A 27,740-nucleotide genomic window follows, 5' to 3' on the forward strand; every position below is an offset into this window, starting at 1 on the left:
AGGCACATCACGGTTAGCCTGACGTTGCTGCAGCTGAAGTGACATATGTTGGACCAGTCAGCTAGTGACAAAACTCCAACAGCGCTCTCCTCTCCTCTTCCACGGGATGTATGTTGCGCCCTGACACTCGGCTCGCTAGCGAGCATCTAAATTTAAAAAACTAAGAAAACAGGCTGGAATGAGCCTTGGGGCTGTGATGAGTGAAAACACACAGAGAACAGTGTGACCTTTGCAGCCATTTTATAAGCGTGTCTGTCGGTGTGGTGGAAGGAGAGAGGAGGCGACAGATATCACATTGCCACATGTCACCGGTGCCTGGCCCCGACCACGGCCGGGGGATGCCCTTGCAGGCAAGCAGAGAGGACTCTGGGAAAGAGGAGGGTGAGAGCACGGTGTCATCAAGACGGAGGGGAGGGGCAGCATTAGATGTGTTCACTTCGGATCCGTTTCACCGTTAAACAGAGTCAGCATGAACAGAACACAGACCTGGGGCAATGACAGGAGAGGTTCCTACAACAACACACACACACACACACACACACACACACACACACACACACACACACACACACACACACACACACACACACAAGTATGGAGCCCAGTGGTACCATCTCTGGAGAACTTTACCCATCTATCTACAATAACAGTCATCTTTTATTTAGGCCTACACACTGCAGCAAGGTGGGGTTCATTATTTAGGCCTACACACTGCAGCAAGGTGGGGTCCATTATTTAGGCCTACACACTGCAGCAAGGTGGGGTCCATTATTTAGACCTACACACTGCAGCAAGGTGGGGTCCATTATTTAGACCTACACACTGCAGCAAGGTGGGGTTCATTATTTAGGCCTACACACTGCAGCAAGGTGGGGTCCATTATTTAGACCTACACACTGCAGCAAGGTGGGGTTCATTATTTAGGCCTACACACTGCAGCAAGGTGGGGTCCATTATTTAGACCTACACACTGCAGCAAGGTGGGGTCCATTATTTAGACCTACACACTGCAGCAAGGTGGGGTCCATTATTTAGACCTACACACTGCAGCAAGGTGGGGTCCATTATTTAGACCTACACACTGCAGCAAGGTGGGGTTCATTATTTAGGCCTACACACTGCAGCAAGGTGGGGTCCATTATTTAGACCTACACACTGCAGCAAGGTGGGGTCCATTATTTAGACCTACACACTGCAGCAAGGTGGGGTCCATTATTTAGACCTACACACTGCAGCAAGGTGGGGTCCATTATTTAGACCTACACACTGCAGCAAGGTGGGGTCCATTATTTAGACCTACACACTGCAGCAAGGTGGGGTCCATTATTTAGACCTACACACTGCAGCAAGGTGGGGTTCATTATTTAGGCCTACACACTGCAGCAAGGTGGGGTCCATTATTTAGACCTACACACTGCAGCAAGGTGGGGTCCATTATTTAGACCTACACACTGCAGCAAGGTGGGGTCCATTATTTAGACCTACACACTGCAGCAAGGTGGGGTCCATTATTTAGACCTACACACTGCAGCAAGGTGGGGTCCATTATTTAGACCTACACACTGCAGCAAGGTGGGGTCCATTATTTAGACCTACACACTGCAGCAAGGTGGGGTCCATTCCAGACAATTCAGGATATTCATAATTGAAATGATGAATCAAGGCACTGGTAAATTCAAGGCACCGGTAAATTCAAGGCACTGGTAAATTCAAGGCACCGGTAAATTCAAGGCACCGGTAAATTCAAGGCACTGGTAAATTCAAGGCACTGGTAAATTCAAGGCACCGGTAAATTCAAGGCACTGGTAAATTCAAGGCACCGGTAAATTCAAGGCACCGGTAAATTCAAGGCACCGGTAAATTCAAGGCACCAGTAAATTCAAGGCACCAGTAAATTCAAGGCACCAGTAAATTCAAGGCACCAGTAAATTCAAGGCACTTTGTCTTCAATGAGGAATGACTGCTCGGACAAGAAGGTGTATCCCTATACAGTAACTAACCCTATAGCTAGGATCTATAGCAGCAGGACTGAGGTGATGGGGGAGGACGGGAATGCAGATCAAGGGGCAGCCAATTTTAGCATTTCATTGTTTTTTTTAAAAGTTGACAGCCTGGAGAAGAGGCTTGAGAAAACAAGATGCCCCTTCCAATTAACAAGACATTTGGGAGGTGGGCATTTCCAGGCACCAAGCCAGCGCCAGCCACCAAGCCAGCGCCAAGGCCTGCGCCAGCCACCAAGCCAGCGCCAAGGCCTGCGCCAGGCACCAAGCCAGCGCCAAGGCCTGCGCCAGCCACCAAGCCAGCACCAAGGCCTGCGCCAGCCACCAAGCCAGAGCCAGGCACCAAGCCAGAGCCAGGCACCAAGCCAGAGCCAGCCACCAAGCCAGAGCCAGGCACCAAGCCAGCAACAGCCACCAAGCCAGAGCCAGCCACCAAGCCAGCAACAGCCACCAAGCCAGCGCCAGGCACCAAGCCAGCAACAGCCACCAAGTCAGCAACAGCCACCAAGCCAGCAACAGCCACCAAGCCAGCGCCAGGCACCAAGCCAGCAACAGCCACCAAGCCAGCTCCAGCCGCCAGGCCAGTCACCAATCCAGTGTCTGCTCACCATCACAGCTAAATGGCATGTTAAAGTACCGGTGTAATAGAGGTGTATGAAGAGCAGACGGAGAGAACCAGGTGAGGGCTGGTAGGGAATACTGCTGGCTGATTACAGCTGCCAAACGTGAGACGAAAGTGACGTGGATAATATTGGACCTGAACATACAAGAGACTAGTTAGTGGCTGTTGCTTCAATTCAGCTGAATTTATAAACAAAACAGAATTTCTAAACATTTTATAACAGGCGCCAGCGGGTTATTTAGATGGGTAGGGACGGAAAATATGGTAGTATGATATGAAACGGTAATACGGTATTCAAAAACGTTGGTATCATGACGTTTTGGTACCATGATATTACCACGGTACCAGTGTACCGTGCAACACAACTTTTCTTTATATCTGAAAAGGTATTGCCGGTATCAAACCTCAAACTATTATTTCAGTCTAATGACCTAGTAATCACTTCGGTAAAGTTCTGCCTATGGCTTAGTATGAAATGTAACGGTAACGTACTTTAGGTGGTTGCTAGGCAACGCCCGGTTACCATTCCCCCGGCAGTTCTAAACCTTGCAAGGCATGTCACTTCGACCCATCTCTTTATACAGTCCACCACTAAGCATGCACGGTTTCCTTAACCACAGCTGGATCCATAAATAACTACAGTGGGAATAATTATCACTGAATGACAAGTTTGAGAAACACTAACAATCAATCAATGTGACTTTGTTTAACTGAATCTCCATATGTATTTTTGGTTAATTCTCTGGCTGGGCAGATAAGTGGAGGTGGTATAGTTCAACTATCACTGATCCGAAACATTTAGCTTGCTATAATGTAGCATAAAATCTATTTGATTATTTTTGCTTGATCGCATACAAGCAAATCCAAAAACATGCAGAGTTTGTGAAATATGAACACGAGACTGAAAATAGGATTGCTATTGTTTTCTATGGGTATCATGCTAAAGATCAGACCCTAACAAAGTGGAGTGAGGGTAGGAAAGAGATGAGACGTGGATCTAAAAATCATGTTCTTGGGCTCTGTTTCAAAATATCACTTTTTTATATGACAGCTGTCCCACACGTTCCCTTGACAAAAGTTGTGTAGGACAAATGTGTTTTATTCTGTTAAATTCCATAATATTCTTACTATAAAAGATACACAGTGTACAAAACATTAAGAACACATTCCTAATATTGAGTTGCACCCTCTTTCACCCTCAGAACAGCCTCAATTCGTCAGGTCATGGACTCTACAAGGTGTTGAAAGCGTTCCACAGGGATGCTGGGCCATGTTGACTCCAATGCTTCCCACAGTGGTATCAAGTTGGCTGGATGTCCTTTGGCTGGTGGACCATTCTTGATACACACGGGAAACTGTGTGAGTGTGGAAAACCCAGCCGCGTTGCAGTTCTTGACACAAACCAGTGTACCTGGCACCTACTACCATACCCCGTTCAAAGGCACTTTAATAGTTTGTCTTGCCCATTCACCCTCTGAATGGCACACATACACAATCCATGTCTCAATTGTCTCAAGACTTAAACATCCTTATTTAACATGTCTCCTCCCCTTCAGATACACTGATTGAAGTGGATTTAACGAGTGACATCAATAAGGGATCATAGCTTTCACTTGGATTCACCTGGTCATGTCATGGAAAGAGCAGGTGTTCTTAATGTTTTGTACACTTAGGGTGTGTTACTGATTCTGTAGGTGTCTTGTCTCTTTAATGAACAAAATAAATGATTGATTTGATTGGTGCAGCCATGACTGCACAGACCCGTAACGTAACCCTAAACAAACTAAATTGCCTGTACCTTCATTTTCAAACAGGACATTTATATTTTCCAACGGGGCTATACATTTGGGTGAGGTTTTTCTCTCGCCTGAGTAGCCTCGTTTCACTGCCAAAAATTAAATGTAACCATCTAGTGTTCAGCGAAATAACAATACAATGTCAAATACAGGTAGCTTAGTCAAATAATTAACATCCAATCACAGGAACCCTTACTCTCTCGCAGGAAACCTTCACTCCTGTGCAGACATTTAGAAACGAAACATGACAATTTGAAAAATAAGCCACAGGAGTTTTTTGAGAAAGAATAAAGATGACTTTCGAGTAGTAAGACATGACTAAAAGCAACAGATACCATTAATAAGAAGGGGCTAGAAGCATCTTATATGGTGAGCTACCGAGTGGCTAGGACAGGCAAGCACCATACTATTGTGGAGGATTCTTCCTGCTTCCGCGGATATGGCTGGGACAATGCTGGGGGAAAAGGCAAAAAAAACTATACAGACAATGTCTTCATCAAACAACACTGTTTCACGGCGCATCAGTGACATGGCAGGAGATGTTATGAAACAATAACTGCTTCGCTTACAAGCCAGTGAATTATATGCATTACAGCTGGATGAGTCAACAGATGTGGCAGGTCTGTCACAGCTCCTGGTATATGTCCGTTACGTTTATGGGGGGTCAATTAAGGAAGACATCCTCTTCTGCGAACCACTGGAAACCAGGACAACAGGAGAGGATATTTTTAAAGTACTGGACAGCTTTGTGATAGCAAATGGACTTTGGTGGTCAAGATGTGTTGGTATCTGTACTGATGGCGCAAAAGCCATGACAGGGAGACATAGTGGAGTGGTAATGCGTGTGTAACCAGTTTCTCCCGACGCCCCTTGGGTACACTGCAGCATCCACCGAGGCTCTTACTGCCAAGGGAATGCCTGACAGCTTGAAAGACGTTTTGGACACTACAGTGAAAATGGTTAACTTTGTTAAAGCAAGGCCCCTGAACTCTCGTGTATTTTCTGCACTATGCAATGATATGGGCTATGTAACGCTTTTACAACATACAGAAGTGCACTGGTTATCAAGGGGCAAAGTATTGACATGTTCTTTTTAATTGAGAGATGAGCACTTGCATGATGATGAGTTTCTCAGATGACTGGCCTATCTGGGTGATGTTTTTTCTCGCCTGAATGATCTGAATCTAGGATTACAGGGACTCTCCGCAACTATATTCAATGTGCGGGACAAAATTGAGGCTTTGATTAAGAAGTTGGAGCTCTTCTCTGTCTGCATTAACAAGGACAACACACAGGTCTTTCCATCATTGTATGATTTTTTGTGTGCAAATTAACTCAATCTTACAGACATATGTCATATGTGATATAGCGAAGCACCTGAGTGAGCTGGGTGCGTAATTACACAGGTACTTTCCCAAAACAGATGACACAAACAACTGGATTTGTTATCCCGTTCATGCCCTGCCTCCAGTCCACTTAACGATATCTGAACAGGAGAGCCTCATTGAAATGGCAACAAGCAGTTCTGTGAAAATGTCATTTAAATCAGAAGCCACTGCCAGATTTCTGGATTGGGCTGCGCTCAGAGTATCCTGCCTTGGCACATCACGCTGTTAAGACACTGATGCCCTTTGCAACCACGTACCTATGTGAGAGTAGTTTCTCGGCCCTCACTAGCACGAAAACTAAATACAGGCACAGACTGTGTGGAAAATGATTTAAGACAGACTCTCTCCAATAAAACATTGTGGTGAGTTAACCTGTGGTGAGTTATTACCATTTTTGATGAACAAATAAGGTTTTATATGTAAGATGGTTAAACTAAAAAGCAAAATTATTGATTATTAGTATGTCATTATTTGTGCCCTGGTCCTATAAGAGCTCTTTGTTACTTCCTACGAGCCAGGTTGTGACAAAAACTCACTCAATCGTATTTTCAATAAATGTATCGTATAGTGTGTTTGTGGCAGGCTTACAATGAAGGCAAAAAACAACATTTGAGAGTGCGCTGACCCTGGCGCTAGAGGGGGTACGCAGCTGGAGGTTGAATATTTGAAGGGGTACGGGACAAAAAAAAAGTTTGGGAACCACTGACCTAAATGTATTAAACTTAATATTATTATTTTTATTTTTTATTTCACCTTTATTTAACCAGGTAGGCCAGTTGAGAACAAGTTCTCATTTACAACTGCGACCTGGCCAAGATAAACCAAAGCAGTGCGACACAAACAACAACACAGAGTTACACATGGAATAAACAAGCGTACAGTCAATAACACAATAGAAAAAAGCAAGTTTATATACAGTGTGTGCAAATGGAGGTAAGGCAATAAATAGGCCATAGTAGCGAAGTAATTACTGTTTAGCAAATTAACACTGGAGTGATAGATGAGCAGATGATGAAGTGCAAGTAGAAATACTGGTGTGCAAAACAGCAGAAAAGTAAATAAAAACAGTATGGGGATGAGGTAGGTAGATTGGATGGGCTATTTACAGATGGGCTGCATACAGCTGCAGTGATCAGTTAGGTGCTCAGATAACTGATGTTTAAAGTTAGTGAGGGAAATATAAGTCTCCAGCTTCAGTGATTTTTGCAATTCATTCCAGTCATTGGCAGCAGAGAACTGGAAGGAAAGGCGGCCAAAGGAGGTGTTGGCTTTGGGGATGACCAGTGAGATATACCTGCTGGAACGTGTGCTACGGGTGGGTGTTGTTATCGTGACCAGTGAGCTGAGATAAGGTGGAGCTTTATCTAGCATAGACTTATAGATGACCTGGAACCAGTGGGTTTGGTGACGAATAAGTAGCGAGGGCCAGCCGACTAGAGCGGGTGGGTGGTATATGGGGCTTTGGTGACAAAACGGATGGCACTGTGATAGACTACATCCAGTTTGCTGAGTAGAGTATTGGAGGCTATTTTGTAAATGACATCGCCAAAGTCGAGGATCGGTAGGATAGTCAGTTTTTTACGAGGGCATGTTTGGCAGTGTGAGTGAAGGAGGCTTTGTTGTGAAATAGGAAGCCAATTCTAGATTTAATTTTGGATTGGCAATGTTTAATTTGAGTCTGGAAGGAGAGTTTACAGTCTAGCCAGACACCTAGGTATTTGTAGTTGTCCACATATTCTAGGTCAGAACCATCCAGAGTAGAGATGCTATTCGGGCAGGTGGGTGCGGGCAGCGATCGGTTGAAGAGCATGCATTTAGTTTTACTAGCGTGTAAGAGCCGTTGGAGGCCACGGTAGGAGTGTTGTATGGCATTGAAGCTCGTTTGGAGATTTGTTAACACAGTGTCCAAAGAAGGGCCAGATGTATACAGTATGGTGTCGTCTGCGTAGAGGTGGATCAGGGAATCACCCGCAGCAAGAGCGACATTGTTGATATATACAGAGAAAAGTCGGCCCGAGAATTGAACCCTGTGGTACCCCCATAGAGACTGCCAGTGGTCCGGACAACAGGCCCTCCGATTTGACACACTGAACTCTGTCTGCGAAGTAGTTGGTGAACCAGGCGAGGCAGTCATTTGAGAAACCAAGGCTGTTGAGTCTGCCGATAAGAATGCGGTGATTGACAGAGTCGAAAGCCTTGGCCAGGTCGATGAAGACGGCTGCACAGTACTGTCTTTTATCGATGGCGGTTATAATATTGTTTAGTACCTTGAGCGTGGCTGAGGTGCACCCATGACCAACTCGGAAACCGGATTGCACAGTGGAGAAGGTGCGGTGGGATTCGAAATGGTCTGTGTTCTGTTTGTTAACTTGGCTTTTGAAGACTTTAGATAGGCAGGGCGGGATGACCGCGGCAGCTTTCCAATCTTTAGGGATCTCGGACGATACGAAAGAGGTTGAACAAACTGGTAATAGGGGTTACAACAATGGCAGCGGATAATTTTAGAAAGAGAGGGTCAAGATTGTCTAGCCCAGCTGATTTGTACGGGGCCAGGTTTTGCAGCTCTTTCAGAACACCTGCTATCTGGAATTGGGTGAAGGATTAGAAAATGAAATAATTTCCCCAAGATTCAGATAAGACATGAACTAAATGCATAAGTGATTTGTATTTTTCTTCAACTTTCTGAAGAGCCAACAGTGTGGGAATGCTACTGTCTGTCATATGTCTGCCATTTTGTATAGCCGTTAGTGATGATGCTAATGGCAACCTGGGAGCAAATGGAAAGGCTTTCCCAAAAACCTTCTCAATTAACTGTAGCCTATGTCCAGAGTATCCACACCACAAATGTTTGATTTCTTAGATTTTTCACAGACCTCAAAAGTAGTCTCCTGATGTGGTTTAAGCATTGTTGTGTACTTCCAATTTAGTCAGTTTTTTATTTTGAAGTTTGATTTTGAGAGCGAAGATTCTGAAAAACTAAAAACGGAGACAACAGAATTTGGGAGGGGGAAAAAACTACATGGAATTTGGCAAAAAATACAATAGATTTTATAGGTCCCTAGCGAGGGCAGGCTTTCACTCGCTGCATGGTAGCTTGACAAATGTTAGCATGAGGCCGTAAAGCGCTGTGACAGCCTCCTGCTGAGAGTTCAGTCTCATTAATGTGTTCTGGCAGGCTGGCCCCCTAATCATACATTTACATATGCAATGACCTATATTTGCATGTCAGATCGCACACTGTCCGGCGTGATTAACAACGGGCACCTCCCTGCGTGGAGTCGCCTTGGGTGGTGGGTAAGAGGCTAGGAGAGGGAAGAGAAGGGCAGGCGAGGGGTGAGCCAAAAACGGGGAGGGTTAGGAAAGGGGAGGGGGAGAGCAGAGGGCCGGAGGGGGTCATTTTTTTGTTTGCCGAGGGGCCGGGCTGCCAGGCAGGATTATGTCAGGCGGGGGCCCCGGCATTAGACACTTCATTAGAGCTAATCTGTTTAGCAGTGGGCAGTGTATGTAAACTTCACAGGCCATTTGCGGCACCTCGTCGCCCCCTGGCCTGGCCTTCAAAGGGCAGCCGGGCCGTCCTGAATGACAGGCCGTCTCATCGTACTGGCCTGTCACACACACAGCTGCTCCCAGCTGACACACACACACACACACACACACACACACACACACACACACACACACACACACACACTGGCACACACTCACTGACACATATGTGGGCGAGGCGCAGCACCTCGACCCCTAACAACAGAGGAGAGGAGGAGAGGCACACAGAGGAGAGAAGGAGAGGCACACAGAGGAGAGGAGGAGAGGCACACAGAGGAGAGGAGGAGAGGCACACAGAGGAGAGAAGGAGAGGCACAGAGAGGAGCGAAGGAGAGGCACAGAGAGGAGAGGAGAGGCACACAGAGGAGAGAAGGAGAGGCACACAGAGGAGAGGAGAGGCACACAGAGGAGCGAGGAGAGGCACAGAGAGGAGCGAAGGAGAGGCACAGAGAGGAGCGAAGGAGAGGCACAGAGAAAAGCGAAGGAGATGCACAGAGAGGAGCGAAGGAGATGCACAGAGAGGAGCGAAGGAGAGGCACAGAGAGGAGCGAATGAGAGGCACAGAGTGGAGAGAAGGAGAGGCACAGAGTGGAGAGAAGGAGAGGCACAGAGTGGAGAGAAGGAGAGGCACAGAGTGGAGAGAAGGAGAGGCACAGAGAGGAGAGAAGGAGAGGCACAGAGAGGAGCGAAGGGGAGGCACAGAGAGGAGCGAAGGAGAGGCACAGAGAGGAGCGAAGGAGAGGCACAGAGAGGAGCGAAGGAGATGCACAGAGAGGAGCGAAGGAGATGCACAGAGAGGAGCGAAGGAGATGCACAGAGAGGAGCGAAGGAGATGCACAGAGAGGAGAGAAGGAGAGGCACAGAGAATAGAGAAGGAGAGGCACAGAGTGGACAGAAGGAGAGGCACAGAGTGGACAGAAGGAGAGGCACAGAGAGGAGAGAAGGAGAGGCACAGAGTGGAGAGAAGGAGAGGCACAGAGAGGAGAGAAGGAGAGGCACAGAGAGGAGAGAAGGAGAGGCACAGAGAGGAGAGAAGGAGAGGCACAGAGAGGAGAGGTGTGTACAGATTGCAGCATGTGTGAAACATATGTTTACATTGCCAAAGCAAGTGAAGTAAATAATAAACAAAAGTGAAATAAACAATAAAATTAACAGTAAACATTACACTCACAAAAGTTCCAAAAGAATAAAGACATTTCAAATGTCATGATAGATAGATAGATAGATAGATAGATAGATAGATAGATAGATAGATAGATAGATAGATAGATAGATAGATAGATAGATAGATAGATAGATAGATAGATAGATAGATAGATAGATAGATAGATAGATAGATAGATAGATAGATATACACAGTGTTGTAATGATGTGCAAATAGTTAAAGTACAAAAGGGGAAATAAATAAACATAAATATAGGTTGTATTTACAATGGTGTTTGTTCTTCACTAGTTGCCATTTTCTTGTGGCAACAGGTCACAAATCTTGCTGCTGTGATGACACACTGTGGTATTTCACCCAGTAGATATGGGAGATTATCAAAATTGGGTTTGTTTTCGAATTCTTTGTGGTTGTGTGTAATCTGAGGGAAATATGTGTCTCTGATATGGTCATACATTTGGCAGGATGTTAGAAAATGCAGCTCAGTTTCCATCTCATTTTGTGGGCAGTGTGCACATAGCCTGTCTTCTCTTGAGAGCCAGGTCTGCCTACGGCGGCCTTTCTCAATAGCAAGGCTATGCTCACTGAGTCTGTACATAGTCAAAGCTTTCCTTAAGTTTGGGTCAGTCACAGTGGTCAGGTATTCTGCCACTGTGTCCTCTCTGTTTAGGGCCAAATAGCATTCTAGTTTGCTCTGTGTTTTTGGTTAATTCTTTCCAATGTGTCAAGTAATTATCTTTTTGTTTTCTCATGATTTGGTTGGGTCTAATTGTGTTGCTGTCTCTCAACTCAACAAATCCAAGTAACTGAGACCAATGCTGTCTCAACTCCAAGTCATCACGGGAGGGAGTGGAACTGAGACCAATGCTGTCTCAACTCCAAGTCATCCCGGGTGGGAGTGGAACTGAGCCCAATGTTGTCTCAACTCCAAGTCATCCCGGGTGGGAGTGGAACTGAGCCCAATGCTGTCTCAACTCCAAGTCATCCCGGGTGGGAGTGGAACTGAGCCCAATGCTGTCTCAACTCCAAGTCATCCCGGGAGGGAGTGGATCTTTCGCCTATGTTTTTTGTCCCCCCCACTTTGGTTCTGAAATCACCATCACTAACTATTTAACTTGTAATTTATGCAGATTAAGTGTTTTAGCTAGTAATGTATCAACATTTATGGTTTATAAATCAACTATGACATAGCCAAAAAAACTTAGGATTTCACCCCATCCCAAAATGGAATGATTTTGACCGTTGGGAAGTTTTCACCAAGTGATCTCGTCTCTTTGGCCATGCAGTGCACCTCGCAAAACGATTGCTGTCCCCATTATGAAATTACCAAATTGACCTTGTATATATAAAAATGACCATATACACTGATTGTTTAAAGCAAAATGATCAAAACTATTTCTGAGGATGAACCTGAACAATGAAAATACAATCTATTGTAAACCCTGTTCAGCAGGTATAGTCAGATGAGAGTAGTGTCTCCAGTAGCTTACTTTAATTCCGGTAAAACACCATTAAACAGCGATAGAGGTTCCATCTCCCACAGAGCACCAACCCCCCACCCCCTCTCCCCATCACTAGCCTCCCTGACCCCCCCCTCTCCCCATCACTGGCCTCCCTGACCCCCCCCCCTCTCCCCATCACTAGCCTCCCTGACCCCCCCCCTCTCCCCATCACCAGCCTCCCTGACCCCCCCCCTCTCCCCATCACTAGCCTCCCTGACCCCCCCCCCTCTCCCCATCACTAGCCTCCCTGACCCCCCCCCCCCCCTCTCCCCATCACTAGCCTCCCTGACCCCCCCCTCTCCCCATCACTAGCCTCCCTGAACCCCCCTCTCCCCATCACCAGCCTCCCTGACCCCCCCCTCTCCCTATCACTAGCCTCCCTGACCCCCCCCTCTCCCCATCACTAGCCTCCCTGACCCCCCCCCCCTCTCCCCATCACTAGCCTCCCTGACCCCCCCCCCCTCTCCCCATCACTAGCCTCCCTGACCCCCCCCTCTCCCCATCACTAGCCTCCCTGACCCCCCCTCTCCCCATCACTAGCCTCCCTGAACCCCCCTCTCCCCATCACTGGCCTCCCTGACCCCCCCTCTCCCCATCACTAGCCTCCCTGACCCCCCCCTCTCCCCATCACTAGCCTCCCTGACCCCCCCCTCTCCCCATCACTAGCCTCCCTGACCCCCCCCTCTCCCCATCACTAGCCTCCCTGACCCCCCCCCTCTCCCCATCACTGGCCTCCCTGACCCCCCCCCCCTCTCCCCATCACTAGCCTCCCTGACCCCCCCTCTCCCCATCACTAGCCTCCCTGACCCCCCCCCCCCTCACTAGCCTCCCTGACCCCCCCCCCTCTCCCCATCACTAGCCTCCCTGACCCCCCCTCTCCCCATCACTAGCCTCCCTGACCCCCCCTCTACTCATCACCAGCCTCCCTGACCCCCCCCTCTCCCCATCACTAGCCTCCCTGACCCCCCCTCTCCCCATCACTAGCCTCCCTGATCCCCCCCTCTCCCCATCACTAGCCTCCCTGACCCCCCCCTCTCCCCATCACTAGCCTCCCTGACCCCCCCTCTACTCATCACTAGCCTCCCTGACCCCCCCTCTACTCATCACCAGCCTCCCTGACCCCCCCTCTACTCATCACCAGCCTCCCTGACCCCCCCTCTCCCCATCACTAGCCTCCCTGAACCCCCCCTCTCCCCATCACTAGCCTCCCTGAACCCCCCCTCTCCCCATCACTAGCCTCCCTGACCCCCCCTCTCCCCATCACTAGCCTCCCTGACCCCCCCTCTCCCCATCACTAGCCTCCCTGACCCCCCCTCTCCCCATCACTAGCCTCCCTGACCCCCCCTCTACTCATCACCAGCCTCCCTGACCCCCCCCCCCTCTCCCCATCACTAGCCTCCCTGACCCCCCCTCTCCCCATCACTAGCCTCCCTGACCCCCCCTCTCCCCATCACTAGCCTCCCTGACCCCCCCCTCTACTCAACACTAGCCTCCCTGACCCCCCCTCTCCCCATCACTAGCCTCCCTGACCCCCCCTCTCCCCATCACTTGCCTCCCTGACCCCCCCTCTACTCATCACCAGCCTCCCTGACCCCCCCCTCTCCCCATCACTAGCCTCCCTGACCCCCCCCCTCTCCCCATCACTAGCCTCCCTGATCCCCCCTCTACTCATCACCAGCCTCCCTGACCCCCCCCTCTCCCCATCACTAGCCTCCCTGACCCCCCCTCTCCCCATCACTAGCCTCCCTGACCCCCCCCTCTCCCCATCACTAGCCTCCCTGACCCCCCCTCTACTCATCACTAGCCTCCCTGACCCCCCCTCTACTCATCACCAGCCTCCCTGACCCCCCCTCTCCCCATCACTAGCCTCCCTGACCCCCCCCTCTCCCCATCACTAGCCTCCCTGACCCCCCCTCTACTCATCACCAGCCTCCCCGACCCCCCCCTCTCCCCATCACTAGCCTCCCTGACCCCCCCTCTCCCCATCACTAGCCTCCCTGACCCCCCCCTCTCCCCATCACTAGCCTCCCTGACCCCCCCTCTACTCATCACTAGCCTCCCTGACCCCCCCTCTACTCATCACCAGCCTCCCTGACCCCCCCTCTCCCCATCACTAGCCTCCCTGACCCTCCCCCTCTCCCCATCACTAGCCTCCCTGACCCCCCCTCTCCCCATCACTTGCCTCCCTGACCCCCCCTTCACTAGCCTCCCTGACCCCCCCTCTCCCCATCACTTGCCTCCCTGACCCCCCCTCTACTCATCACCAGCCTCCCTGACCCCCCCCTCTCCCCATCACTAGCCTCCCTGACCCCCCCTCTCCCCATCACTAGCCTCCCTGACCCCCCCCTCTCCCCATCACTAGCCTCCCTGACCCCCCCTCTCCCCATCACTAGCCTCCCTGACCCCCCCTCTCCCCATCACTAGCCTCCCTGACCCCCCCCTCTACTCAACACTAGCCTCCCTGCCCCCCCTCTACTCATCACCAGCCTCCCTGACCCCCCCTCTCCCCATCACTTGCCTCCCTGACCCCCCCTCTACTCATCACCAGCCTCCCTGACCCCCCCCTCTCCCCATCACTAGCCTCCCTGACCCCCCCCCTCTCCCCATCACTAGCCTCCCTGATCCCCCCTCTACTCATCACCAGCCTCCCTGACCCCCCCCTCTCCCCATCACTAGCCTCCCTGACCCCCCCTCTCCCCATCACTAGCCTCCCTGACCCCCCCCTCTCCCCATCACTAGCCTCCCTGACCCCCCCTCTACTCATCACTAGCCTCCCTGACCCCCCCTCTACTCATCACCAGCCTCCCTGACCCCCCCTCTCCCCATCACTAGCCTCCCTGACCCCCCCCTCTCCCCATCACTAGCCTCCCTGACCCCCCCTCTACTCATCACCAGCCTCCCCGACCCCCCCCTCTCCCCATCACTAGCCTCCCTGACCCCCCCTCTCCCCATCACTAGCCTCCCTGACCCCCCCCTCTCCCCATCACTAGCCTCCCTGACCCCCCCTCTACTCATCACTAGCCTCCCTGACCCCCCCTCTACTCATCACCAGCCTCCCTGACCCCCCCTCTCCCCATCACTAGCCTCCCTGACCCTCCCCCTCTCCCCATCACTAGCCTCCCTGACCCACCCTCTACTCATCACCAGCCTCCCTGACCCCCCCCTCTCCCCATCACTAGCCTCCCTGACCCCCCCCTCTCCCCATCACTAGCCTCCCTGACCCCCCCCCTCTCCCCATCACTAGCCTCCCTGACCCCCCATCTCCCCATCACTAGCCTCCCTGACCCCCCCTCTCCCCATCACTAGCCTCCCTGACCCCCCCCTCTCCCCATCACCAGCCTCCCTGACCCCCCCTCTACTCATCACCAGCCTCCCTGACCCCCCCTCTACTCATCACCAGCCTCCCTCTCTCCCCGTCTCCTCTCCCATCCTCAGCCAGCTCAGCACCGCCATACAATATTCACCAATCCTTCCTTCCTTCCTTCCTTCCTTCCTCTCCCTCCCTCCCCCCCCCCCCCCCGCCGGTGTTTCTCTCTCTGCTCCTCTTCAATCTGTTCCTGTACCACACCACGTTTGCTCACTTAAAACCCTCTGCCTTGTCTCACAGTTTACACACACACACACACACACACACACACACACACACACACACACACACACACACACACACACACACACACACACACAGATCTGAGCCTGTCACAACCTGCAGTGACGATCAAAACCCGTTTTGAGAATCTCTCCCTCCCACTCACTCAAAGAGCAAACACACCACTAAAAACGCATATGGTACCAGTTCATCCACTTTACCTAATGCATATGCATAAAACCTCCGGGACTAAGCGACATGATATCTCCAGCGATAGAGTCATTCACCACACACATACTATACATCTCACATTTTCAGGAGGGGAGATTTTTGTTCTTCTTTTCTCTTTCCGCAGATTAAACAGAGAAAGTGGGAAATAGACAGAGGACTTGTTGAAAGAGAAGCACCTTTCTGCTGATAGCACAGGCAGCTGGTGAAACCTTCATTTGGGGAGGAAGGGCTCTCAGTAATGGCTGGAATGGAATGGTATTGACACATCAAAAACATGGGTTCCTTGTGTTCGATACCACTCCATTCACTTCATTACAGTCATTATTATGAGCCGTCCTCCCCTCACCAGCCTCCTGTGGCTGATAGGCATCTAGCTCCATACTGTGACTCTAACAGGAAGTAGAATGCCTGGATTTGGATCTGATAGGCCTGCTGTGTTTTACATCCCAACTGTAAAATCTGATCTTGCATAAACTAATAATATGCATGTTATTAGACCTACTTCTAAATATATTTCTTATATTTTAAGACAATCATGAAAAAAGATAATGAACTGAAATTAGGCTAAATAGTGAAAAACAGACAGAGGAAATCATTATTAGCACAACCTCGGTTATGGAATATGATATCTCATTAGAAAGGGGAATTTTTTTTATAAATTATGAAATCTTCTCTCGTTCTTTCCTTTTCTGTGCACAACCCAATTATCCTTAAATTAGATATCAAACATCTTCTAAAAAATGTTCCCCCTGGCTATTTCACAGTTAATATTGCACTGGCTTTGCATACACCAGAAAAACAACAGGACTATTTTTTTGCGTTAGAAAAAGCGGTTGTTTTCCCGTTTCGTCCCCAGTGTATGGATATGGATTGTCTGGGTGAATCCATTCAATATATTGTGGACTCAGAAACATCCTTGTGCATGAAGGAGATCGATGAGGATGATGATGTACGATTCTGCTATTTGCACCGTAACAACCTGAATGTTATGAAACCCAAATCTCCACCAGCCTCGAGAGTTTCAGTCAATACTAACTCTCTCTCCACCATTCATCTAGCCTTTCATATATGCCTATACTATATGATTCAGGCCTTAGCCAATTTACACATCTGTAGTATTTATAATACTGTTACAAATACAGTAATTTTTTACATGCATTTTGTTCTGAACTTTACTTGGAATCGACTATAGCCTAATTTGTACTCTACTTTATTTACATGAATGAACAAACTTTTAATTCAAAGTATAGGTCTTGCGTAAATCTGAATGATAGAGAGTTAACACAAATGTAAAGGCACCCTACCTGTAGCTGGAATGAGGGTACTGCTGCCTGCTGGCCTTGTGATTGGGTGAGAGTTAAGGGTGAAAGGTTAGGGTGAAGGGATCCTACCTGTGGCTGGAACGAGGGTACTGCTGCCTGCTGGCCTTGTGGTTGGGTGAGAGTTAAGGGATCCTACCTGTGGCTGGAACGAGGGTACTGCTGCCTGCTGGCCTTGTGGTTGGGTGAGAGTTAAGGGATCCTACCTGTGGCTGGAACGAGGGTACTGCTGTCTGCTGGCCTTGTGGTTGGGTGAGAGTTAAGGGATCCTACCTGTGGCTGGAACGAGGGTACTGCTGCCTGCTGGCCTTGTGGTTGGGTGAGAGTTAAGGGATCCTACCTGTGGCTGGAACGAGGGTACTGCTGCCTGCTGGCCTTGTGGTTGGGTGAGAGTTAAGGGATCCTACCTGTGGCTGGAACGAGGGTACTGCTGCCTGCTGGCCTTGTGGTTGGGTGAGAGTTAAGGGATCCTACCTGTGGCTGGAACGAGGGTACTGCTGCCTGCTGGCCTTGTGGTTGGGTGAGAGTTAAGGGATCCTACCTGTGGCTGGAACGAGGGTACTGCTGCCTGCTGGCCTTGTGATTGGGAGTCCATGTCCATGGTGTCAGAAGATCAGTCTCTCACACCTCTGAAGAAACACAAACATAACCTACAGTTAAAAGTACAATATCAATCAATCAAATGTATTTATAAAGCCCTTCTTACATCAGCGCATCATATCTCAAAGTGTCGTACAGAAACCCAGCCTAAAACCCCAAACAGTGAGCAATGCAGGTGTAGAAGTACGGTGGCTAGGAAAAACTCCCTAGAAAGGCCAGAACCTAGGAAGAAACCTAGAGAGGAACCAGGCTCTGAGGGGTGGCCAGTCCTCTCCAATAGTCAGAAATCACTCCACCATTTCCTGGATGCTAAAATTCTAATGGTTCAGACAATTTCAGTTTATGTGACAAAACAAGCAATGTATAGCGTAGAGAACAATTCTACCATCTAAAACACTGTGAAATAGATTTTCACAAACCAAAAATATATTTTTTTCAGCTGTTTGAAGCTGTTGTAAAAAACAAAACATAAGAGCGGGAAGCATAGAAACAGCACACATAGAACAGATATACCACTTATTTGACTTGCTATCAATGAGAAAGACAGATCTATAACTCACGTTACAACATTAATTTGATCAGGTTGCCCAAAAAGCTACCTACTGCACCTTTAACATTATAGTCACAAGCTCCAATCAAGGTTAGCCCAATAAAAACACCTCTCCTATCCCTCACAGCCAGGTAGAAACATACCAGGAAGTAGAACATCCTGTTACCTCAACATTACCTCTCGAGAAGAACTCCTCACTCCACCATCTAACAGTCCAAACACTCACAGACTAGAAACACCACACTCTTGGAGACCGCCTGAGCATTGCAGAGCCTGAGACAATAGTGTGTTGCTGAGGTGACGGTTGCCTGGGTACTGTCTGGGTCTCTATGGACCTGGAAGCCTTTGTGTTAGAGAGAGAGCACGCATACACACACACACAGTCTGACCTGCTCTTATATATCTCCAGCACAGCTCAGGTTACACTGGTTTTGGCAGAGATTCAATGTGGGATTGACAACAGAAGACCACACACATGCCATCCACTAAGTTCCACAATAACTGTATGGGAATGACATATAAATCAGTTTGTAGCAAAAGTGTACAGGTCCTTAATGTAGTCAACTCTGTTTGCCAATGATATTCAAAACGGTGATATCTAAAGTAGTGTGTACAGTGTACTAATTGCTTGTTCTAGCTTGTTACAGTGTAATTACTTACCACAGCGCATTCCACTGTTAGTTTCTACTGAAAAGCCCCAGGTCTGTGTAACGCACTTTAAAGTGTTGCCAAGAAGAATGTTTTAAAATTCATGTTTAAAAAATAAATAAATAAATAAAAACATGATGCAAAAATCCTCTTCAGACGTGCAACTTGTTGATGATTCCAGGGCTACCTCTCCATGTGTACCCATAGGATGAGCACACTCCCAGGGGTCAACATACACTCTGGAATCTAACCCAAACATCTACCTATTCAGTAATGTATGCTGGCTAGTCGTCCTGGGCGGTATACTGTATATACCTTATACAGGGTATTTTGAAATAGCCACGGTATGACTTTCAATATTGTCCACAAGAGAAAAATAATGAATTATAATTCAGTTGTAGCCAGTCACATGGAATGCTTGTTTACAAAGAGCACGTGGAGCAAACGTGACATGAGCCACTGTTAAACAGCACAAGAGAGGTGATCAACTTACACTTGAAATTCACTACTAACTGCCAGCTAAAAATTTACCAAATATATTTTCTCCAGCTCAGGGCTCCAGCTATGCATTTAGTTTGCTAACTTGCTAGCTATATGTGGCTAGCTTGAAAAAGCAAGCTTCTTGGTTACAGCAGAGACAAACAATCCCCTCCTGGATCAAGTGTGGAAAGCATTTTGAGAAAGTATTACTGTACTTGGGGTGGCAGGTAGCCTAGTGGTTAGAGCGTTGGGCCAGTAACCGAAAGGTTGCTAGATCGAATCCCCGAGCTGACAAGGTAAAAATCTGTCTTTCTGCCCCTGAACAAGGCAGTTAACCCACCGTTCCTAGGCTGTCATTGAAAATAAGAATTTGTTCTTAACTGAAGTGCCTAGTTAAATAAAGGTACATTTAAAAAATAAAGTTGGTTTGGTGTATCTAGTTCAATAGTTACTGTTGGTGGGTTATTTTAAGCAAATGTATGCACATTTATAGTTATATATTGAACAAAAATATAAAAGCAACATGCAAACTGTTTCATGAGCTGAAATAAAAGATCCGAAGCGCAGACCACGTGTAATCACGCCAACCCTGAACCTCAACATCCGGCTTCTTTCCCTGCGAGATCGTCCGAGACCCGCCACCCAGACCGCTGATCAAACAGTATTTCTGGCTGTAATAAAGCCCTTTTGCAGGGAAAAAAAAAACTCATTCTGATTGGCTGGGCCTGCCTGGCTCCTAAGTGGGTGGGCTGATGCCCTCCCATGGCCCACCCAGTCATGTGAAATCCATAGATTAGGGCCTGAAGCATTTATTTCAATTGACTGATTTCCTTATATGAACTGTAACTTGAAATTGTTGCATTTATATTTTTGTTCAGTATAGTTGATAAAGATTTTAAAGAATTTTAAGTTAGGATAGCCTGAATGTTTTAAAGTTGGTCTTGTAGCTTAATTGGCTAAGGCCAATATATAGGGTCAGTCTGAACATCTCAAAGTTTGTTTGGAGTTGATAGCTTAAAATCGAGTTGATAGCTAAAAAAATAAAAAAATAAAAAATTTAAAAAAATCGGTGAGAGGATGGGTCTAGAATTAGCAATATTTTTAACCATTCTAATATATGGCCCTTTTTGCAATTGAAATGCATTGGTATCCCTAGCAAGGTCTCCGTTTGGGTTGCTCAATGACGAGACATGAGAGAGCTGTTAGCTGATATTAGCTTGCTACTTTCGTCACTCTAAACTCCAACTAACAGCTGTAACTTTTGATTGGTAGGAGATCATTATGTTCCATGTCCAGATTTGAATAGCAGAGAAGTACACCAAGATGTCATACATTATAAGTTTGCATCTAAAGTGCTGCGAAACTTGTCAAAATGTCAGTAGTTTGTTAAAAGTTGTTAAAATTTGGACTCATCAGACCAAAAGGACAGAGATCCACCCGTCTAATGTCCATTGCTCGTGTTTCTTGGTCCAAGCAAGTCTCTTCTACATATTGGTGTCCTTTAGCAGTGGTTTCCTTGCAGAAATTCAACCATGAAGGCCTGATTCATGCAGTCTCCTCTGAACAGTTGATGTTGAGATGTGTCTGTTACTTCAACTCTGTGAAGCTTTTATTTGGGCTGCAATTTCTGAGGCTGGTAACTCTAATGAACTTATCATCTGCAGCAGAGGGAACTCTGGGTCTTCCTTTCCTGTTGCGGTCCTCATGAGAGCCAGTTTCATCATAGTACTTCACGGTTTTTGCGACTGCACCTGAAGAAACTTTAAAAGTTCTTGACATTTTAAGGACCGACTGACCTTAATATGTCTTAAAGTAATGATGAACTGTCATTTCTCTTTGCTTATTTGAGCTGTTCTTGACATAATATGGACTTGGTCATTCACCAAATAGGGCTATCTTCTGTATACCACCCCTACCTTGTCACAACACAACTGACTGGCTCAAACAAATTACAAAGGAAAGAAATTCCACAAATTAACTTAACAAAGCACACCTGTTAATTGAAATGCATTCCAGGTGACTACCTCATGAAGCTGGTTGAGAGAATGCCAAGAGTGTGCAAAGCTGTCATCAAGGCAAAGGGTGGCTACTTTGAGGGAAGACAAAGTGACTCTATGCAGTGAGAGTAAATCAGTTGACGTGTGACAAAAAGAAAATAGAGGATCCAGGTCATCTTTTCTCCCCTCAGCCAGATGAGTGAGTGAGTGAGTGAGTGAGTGAGTGAGTGAGTGAGTGAGTGAGTGAGTGAGTGAGTCCTGCCTGGTCTGACTCTACACAGTAGATAGATACAGGCTTCACAATTAGGATGACTCTCACTATCTGTCAGCATCGGCTCCGTCACACGACCATGACACACACACACACACACACACACTCCACACACACACACACACACACACACACACACACACACACACACACACACACACACACACACACACACACACACACACACACACACACACACACACACACACACACACACACACACCCTGCGAGACTGTCTGTCTCTGTCTGGTTGTCAGGACAGGAGACAGAGGGAGCTAGAGCATTCCCCCATGTAGCCAATTAAAATGCCGCGTTCAGGAGTTGCAGAGTGAAACACCGTCGCCGTGGCGATAGAATCCGGGTGATTTAGTAAAGGTTAATCAGGTTAATTAGCTGTAAATCTGCCGACATGTCGTTGAGTTGCAGTGTGGCACACGCCAGGGATGTCCGCCATCAACACTATTGTTGTTGGTTTAGTTAGGCTTTAGTTTCTGGTATTCCGGGTTCATTTGCCTTCAAGTGCCGGGCTTTGAAGAACTTAAAAAGTGTTTGCACAACACGATCTCTCCTGGGATTGTGTTGGGAGCCTTTATTTCCCCTCTTCTGAAATGTACATTAAAATCCTTTTTTCAAATAATTAATCAGCATTCAAATGCAAAAACAAATGTCATTAGCAGAATTAAAAATACCCAAAGCTGGCGAGGGAGACTAAAATATCATCAGCTCAGTTCAACGTCTGACTCACATACAACATGATCTGCTTTTAAATATATGAATAAAGTCATCAAGGAATAAATGACACACACCCTGACAGCTCATCCTTTGTCAAATCCTTGATGGAAATCCTACATAATCTTTCACGAAATAGCCTACATTCATAAAACAAACAGCTGGCTAAGTGACGTAGCCTGGCACACAAAAAAATCTCACTTAACAATCTATGGACGTAACTGCAAAGATTGTGTCTTGTAGATGTTTTTTCTCTAGCTGGACCACTTGCTGTGGTCCATAAGCCAGTGAGGATGCAGTGAGTGCCTGCTGTGCTCCAGCCTGACATTTGGCTGAGCTGGAGTGTTGTTTGGGCCACGAGTTACCCTCACTAGTGGTTATTAACAGTCCAGTCTCCTCTCCTGTGGAGGTTTCAGATGGGGGCTGACGCTAGCACCCCTCTCTTCTCACTGATCCGGCTCCGTGTCAAAATACCCACGAGGCATCTGGGTTCTGCATCTCTCCATCCCACACTCTCGTTAACAGGATCAGTTAAGACTGCCAGTTTACATCAGAGCAGGGGAGATGCACTAACGAGGAAAGAACAATTAACGGCCAGCACTCACTCATTCTGGAGGCGCAAATGATGTACGCAATGTATCACTCAAACATAAACACACAGTCCAATTCAGTCAAAATCAGTTTCTGGGGCAACAAAATAAAGCAACGGTCTTAAAAAAGAAAAGAAAAAAAGGATTCTGACAAAGAAAAGATAGAAGATAAAAGATAGGTCTAGATACTGTCATCTTGTTCTTAAGGTCAATAAGTGTATTTCAATCCGACCTGTTTAATCCCATCTTTGATTGCAAATGATCTCTGAGCCTGGTTTTCAGAATTCTGCCTACAAAGACGGACCACTGACTAGTATGAATCATTTCACCCCCCAATCTCCCATCCAAACCCTGTCACCTACACCACTACCCCCTCCACTCTCCCTCATTCCCCAGCCTCTCTCCTCGTTAGCCTGATGAGCTGGTTCAGAGTGTGACGGAGCGCAGCGCCAGGAGAGGAAAAGCTGTAGCTCCACTTTCACCACCACTTCCACCTCTCTCCATTATTCATGTAACAGAGAAGGAAAACAAAGACAGAGACAGAGAGACGAGAGAGAGAGAGAGAGAGAGAGAGAGAGAGAGAGAGACAGAGATAGAGACAGAGACAGAGAGCACAGAGAAAGATACTTGAATCAGTTATAGAACCCATTGCCCTTTATGGTTATGATAATGCATGCAGAGCAGAATTAAGGCGATACCCGCTAATTATCAAAATCCAGAAAAGAGACGTTAAATTCCACAACCATCCTAAAAGGAAGCGATTCCCAAATCTTCCATAACAAAGCCATCACCTACAGAAAGATGAACCTGGAGAAGAGTCCCCTAAGCAAGCTGGCCCTGGGGCTCTGTTCACAAACACAAACAGACCCCACAGAGCTCCAGGACAGCAACACAATTAGACCCAACCAAATCATGAGAAAAGTAAAAGATAATTACTAGACACATTGGAAAAAATTTACAAAAAAACTGAGCAAACTAGAATGCTATTTGGCACTAAACAGAGAGTACACAGTGTCAGAATACCTGACCACTGTGACTGACCCAAACTTAAGGAAAGCTATGACTATGGACAGACTCAGTGAGCATAGCCTTGCTATTGAGAAAGGTCGCAGTAGGCGGACCTGGCTCTCAAGAGAAGACCAGCTAAATGCACACTGCCCACAAAATGACCATATTAGAGACACATATTACCTTCAGATTACACAAACCCCCAAAGAATTAAAAAACAAACCCGATATACATCGTTTAAACACTGTATATAGAGTTGAAGTCGGAAGCTTACATACACTTAGGTTGGAGACATTAAAACTTGTTTTTCAACCACTCCACAAATTTCTTGTTAACAAACTATAGTTTTGGCAAGTCTATAGGATTGAGGTGAGGGCTTTGTGATGGCCATTCCAATACCTTGACTTTGTTTTCCTTAAGCCATTTTGCCACAACTTTGGAAGTATGCTTAGGGTCATTGTCCATTTGGAAGACCCATTTGCGACCAAGCTTTAACTTCCTGACTGATGTCTTGAGATGTTGCTTCAATATATCCACATCATTTCTCTACTCATGATGCCATCTATTTTGTGAAGTGCACCAGTCCCTCCTGCAGCAAAGCACCCCCACAACATGATGCTGCCACCCCCGTGCTTCACGGTTGGGATGGTGTTCTTCGGCTTGCAAGCCTCCCCGCTTTTTCCTCCAAACATAACGATGGTCATTATGGCCAAACAGTTCTATTTTTGTTTCATCAGGCCAGAGGACATTTCTCCAAAAAGTACAATCTTTGTCCCAATGTGCAGTTGCAAACCATAGTCTGGCTTTTTTATGGCGGTTTTGGAGCAGTGGCTTCTTCCTTGCTGAGCGGCCTTCCAGGTTATGTCGATATAGGACTCGTTTTACTGTGGATATAGATACTTTTGTACCTGTTTCCTCCAGCATCGTCCTTTGCTGTTGTTCTGGGATTGATTTGCACTTTTCGCACCAAAGTACGTTCATCTCTAGGAGACAGAACGCGGCTCCCTCCAGAGCGGTATGACGGCTGCGTGGTCCAATGGTGTTTATACTAGCATACTATTGTTTGTACAGATGAACGTGGTACCTTCAGGCATTTGGAAATTGCTCCCAAGGACGAACCAGACTTGTGGAGGTCTACAATTTGTTTTCTGATCACGGCCGGATGTGACGCAGCCTGGATTCGAACCAGGGACTGCAGAGAGAGAGAGGAACAGAGAGAGCGAGAGAAAGGAACAAAAGAGAGCGAGAGAAAGGAACAAAAGAGAGCGAGAGAAAGGAACAAAAGAGCGAGAGAGGAACAAAAGAGAGCGAGAAACAGAGAGCGAGAAACAGAGAGCGAGAGAGAGGCGAGAGCGGAGAGAGCGGAGCGAGAGAGGAACAGAGAGCGAGAGAGGAACAGAGAGCGAGAGAGGAACAGAGAGCGAGAGAGAGGAACAGAGAGAGATAGGGAGGAACAGAGAAAGAGAGATAGAGAGAGAAACAGAGGAAGGAGGGGGAGATAGAGTGAGCGAAAGAGTGAGAGAAATACAGAGCAATTCGAGAGAGAGAAAGAAAGAGAGTACAGAAAGAGAGAGAGAGAAAGGTATAGAGGGATAGAGACAAATAAAGAGAAGGAGTACAGAGAGAGAGATGTGACTGTAGCAGTGCTCTGGGTACAGGATCTGTGTGAATCAAAGGCCCCTTTGAGCAGCAGAAGACAGTGGAAGTGGTGTCCATGATTACAAGAAGCAAGGAAACCTTTGAATTTGTCTTGATGAAAGCCATAGGCCCAGGCCTCATCTGATCTGATGATGGCTCTGCTCGGCTTTGACTGAAGACACAGAGGCTAATGATAGCAGTCTCAAGATATTAAAGAAGAGAAGCATATTTAACATTCTCCCGTTTATTTTAATCACTATTAAAATCATTACTCTGGACGGAAGGTGTGTGTGTGTGTGTGTGTGTGTGTGTGTGTGCGTGCGTGCGTGCGTGCGTGTGTCACCACTAGTGGTCTTTGAGTTGGTCTTTTAGGATCTAATGGTAATAGAAATGGAGTAACCTCATTGTCTCTCTGGGTGGCGAGGAGACTTTGAAACTGGCTTCACAGAACAGTTAGCAACACAGTCAAACACTTTCCACTTTCAAAAGTTTCCAATCAGAATTCAACAACGGATGTTAATCAGACATTAATCACATCTCTTCCAAATGAACCTCTGAACGGCTGTATTAATCATTTAGAGCAATAGTGGACCTAATTGATTCCAAAATGTTAAATAGGCCTCAGGAGGAGTAACCACCCATCCCAGGTGATTTGCCTTTATTCATGTTGTCCAATGCAGGTTTGAGTTCATTCAGAGAGATTTGGGCTCTCAGTGAGGTGGCTTCCTTTGTTGAGAGAAGACGATTTCTTAATTATGTCACAAAGGACTTTTTCTGTCTTGGTGTGGATTTTCAATGAGCGATGTACAGTTCTTTATAGAAGTGGGAGAATCTTTGATGTGATTCATTTGGTTTCTGATAGTAATTCCCCTGCTTCAGACTCAACAGTTGCTATATCAGCTAATTGATCACTGCTGAGTAGCTTGCTGGCCAGTAGAACACGGACGGTGACCATGGAAATAAATGGCTGAATCTAACTCTGCTCTGTCTTAACAATAAATTCAGTTCTGACTTGACTTTGGAAAGAGTAATAGAAAGTATTCCCACCGCTTGACTTTTTCCACATGTAGCTGTGTCACTGATCTACCCATAATACCCCATACTGTTAGTTAATGCCTAGTTAAATAAAAGGTTACGCACACACACACACACACACAAAGTTATTCTGCTGGCATTTACGTATGTCCCCATTACCAGTAAAACACAATCAAAACCTATTTCTTTCACTTACTTGCTGTTTCGTTGTTCATTTGTTCAGTCGTTTCATTCTCAACCAGGATTTGTATGGAACGCCGTTTGGGTCTGTGTGTGTCAAATAACACTATTTGACATGTCAAATAAGATTGTTGACCAATCAGGACCTTAATCATTTAACGCGTTCATACATTTTTTACGTAGTTATTACACATTGATTACACTATGACTCATTTCACGTCACAACGATTCATCGATACGTATGCTATGATGCTGATAAAGTTGTCTCGCGCACCTACAGTGCTGGTCATTAAAAAAAGCTAGCTAGCTCATGGATGAAAACAATGTTCTTCCCAAAAACATAGCAAAACAACAATCTGTTTCAGTAGCTATAGTTAGCTAGCTAACTAGGTGTTATCATCTAAAATAACCCTCATTTATAAGACAGTTCTTTTTTGATTAATGGTGGTCAGACCCATCTATGTGAAGCTAGCCACAATAAGGATTAGCCACAATAGTGGACTTTGCGGTTAGCCTTCAAAATAAAAGTATGTCATTGACAGTGATGCAAATGAATACAAATAGTAGAATTATGCCATAATTAAAAAGATCATGCTAAATGAGGTTGGAATGTTATATAAAATCAGCAAAAGACCATTTCTTAATTTGACAAAAATCTGTTGAAATCACACTGGATGTATTATACTTTAGTATTGCATTGGGGGCATCCTTATTTCACTGTAGAGCCTTACCTATGGATTGTGGATCAATGACATGGAGTATCAGACTACTCAGTGACACCCAGAGAACATTAGCATCGTAGCTCTTATTGTGGATCAATGACATGGGGTATCAGTCTACTCAGTGACACCCAGAGAAC

At 46.9% G+C, this 27,740-nt stretch overlaps 1 protein-coding gene across 3 annotated transcripts in view; it reads right to left on the reverse strand.

The window, feature by feature from the left end:
* LOC106560547 (serine/threonine-protein kinase Nek7) overlaps window positions 1–27,740 on the reverse strand; it is a 137,312-nt gene that overhangs the window by 75,268 nt on the left and 34,304 nt on the right. For 2 of the 3 annotated variants that reach the window (XM_045687893.2, XM_045687892.2), the window contains exon 2: window positions 17,697–17,784. In XM_045687893.2, the coding sequence (XP_045543849.1) occupies window positions 17,697–17,756 (60 nt within the window). In that variant the 5' untranslated portion in view covers window positions 17,757–17,784. Of the gene's footprint in view, window positions 1–17,227; window positions 17,609–17,696; window positions 17,785–27,740 lie in introns of those variants that run through there. The other variant, XM_045687894.2, reaches the window with a different exon arrangement.

This window comes from Salmo salar, chromosome 10 (genome assembly GCF_965601325.2).
Source record: "Salmo salar chromosome 10, fSalSal1, whole genome shotgun sequence".
Lineage (NCBI taxonomy): Eukaryota > Metazoa > Chordata > Actinopteri > Salmoniformes > Salmonidae > Salmo > Salmo salar.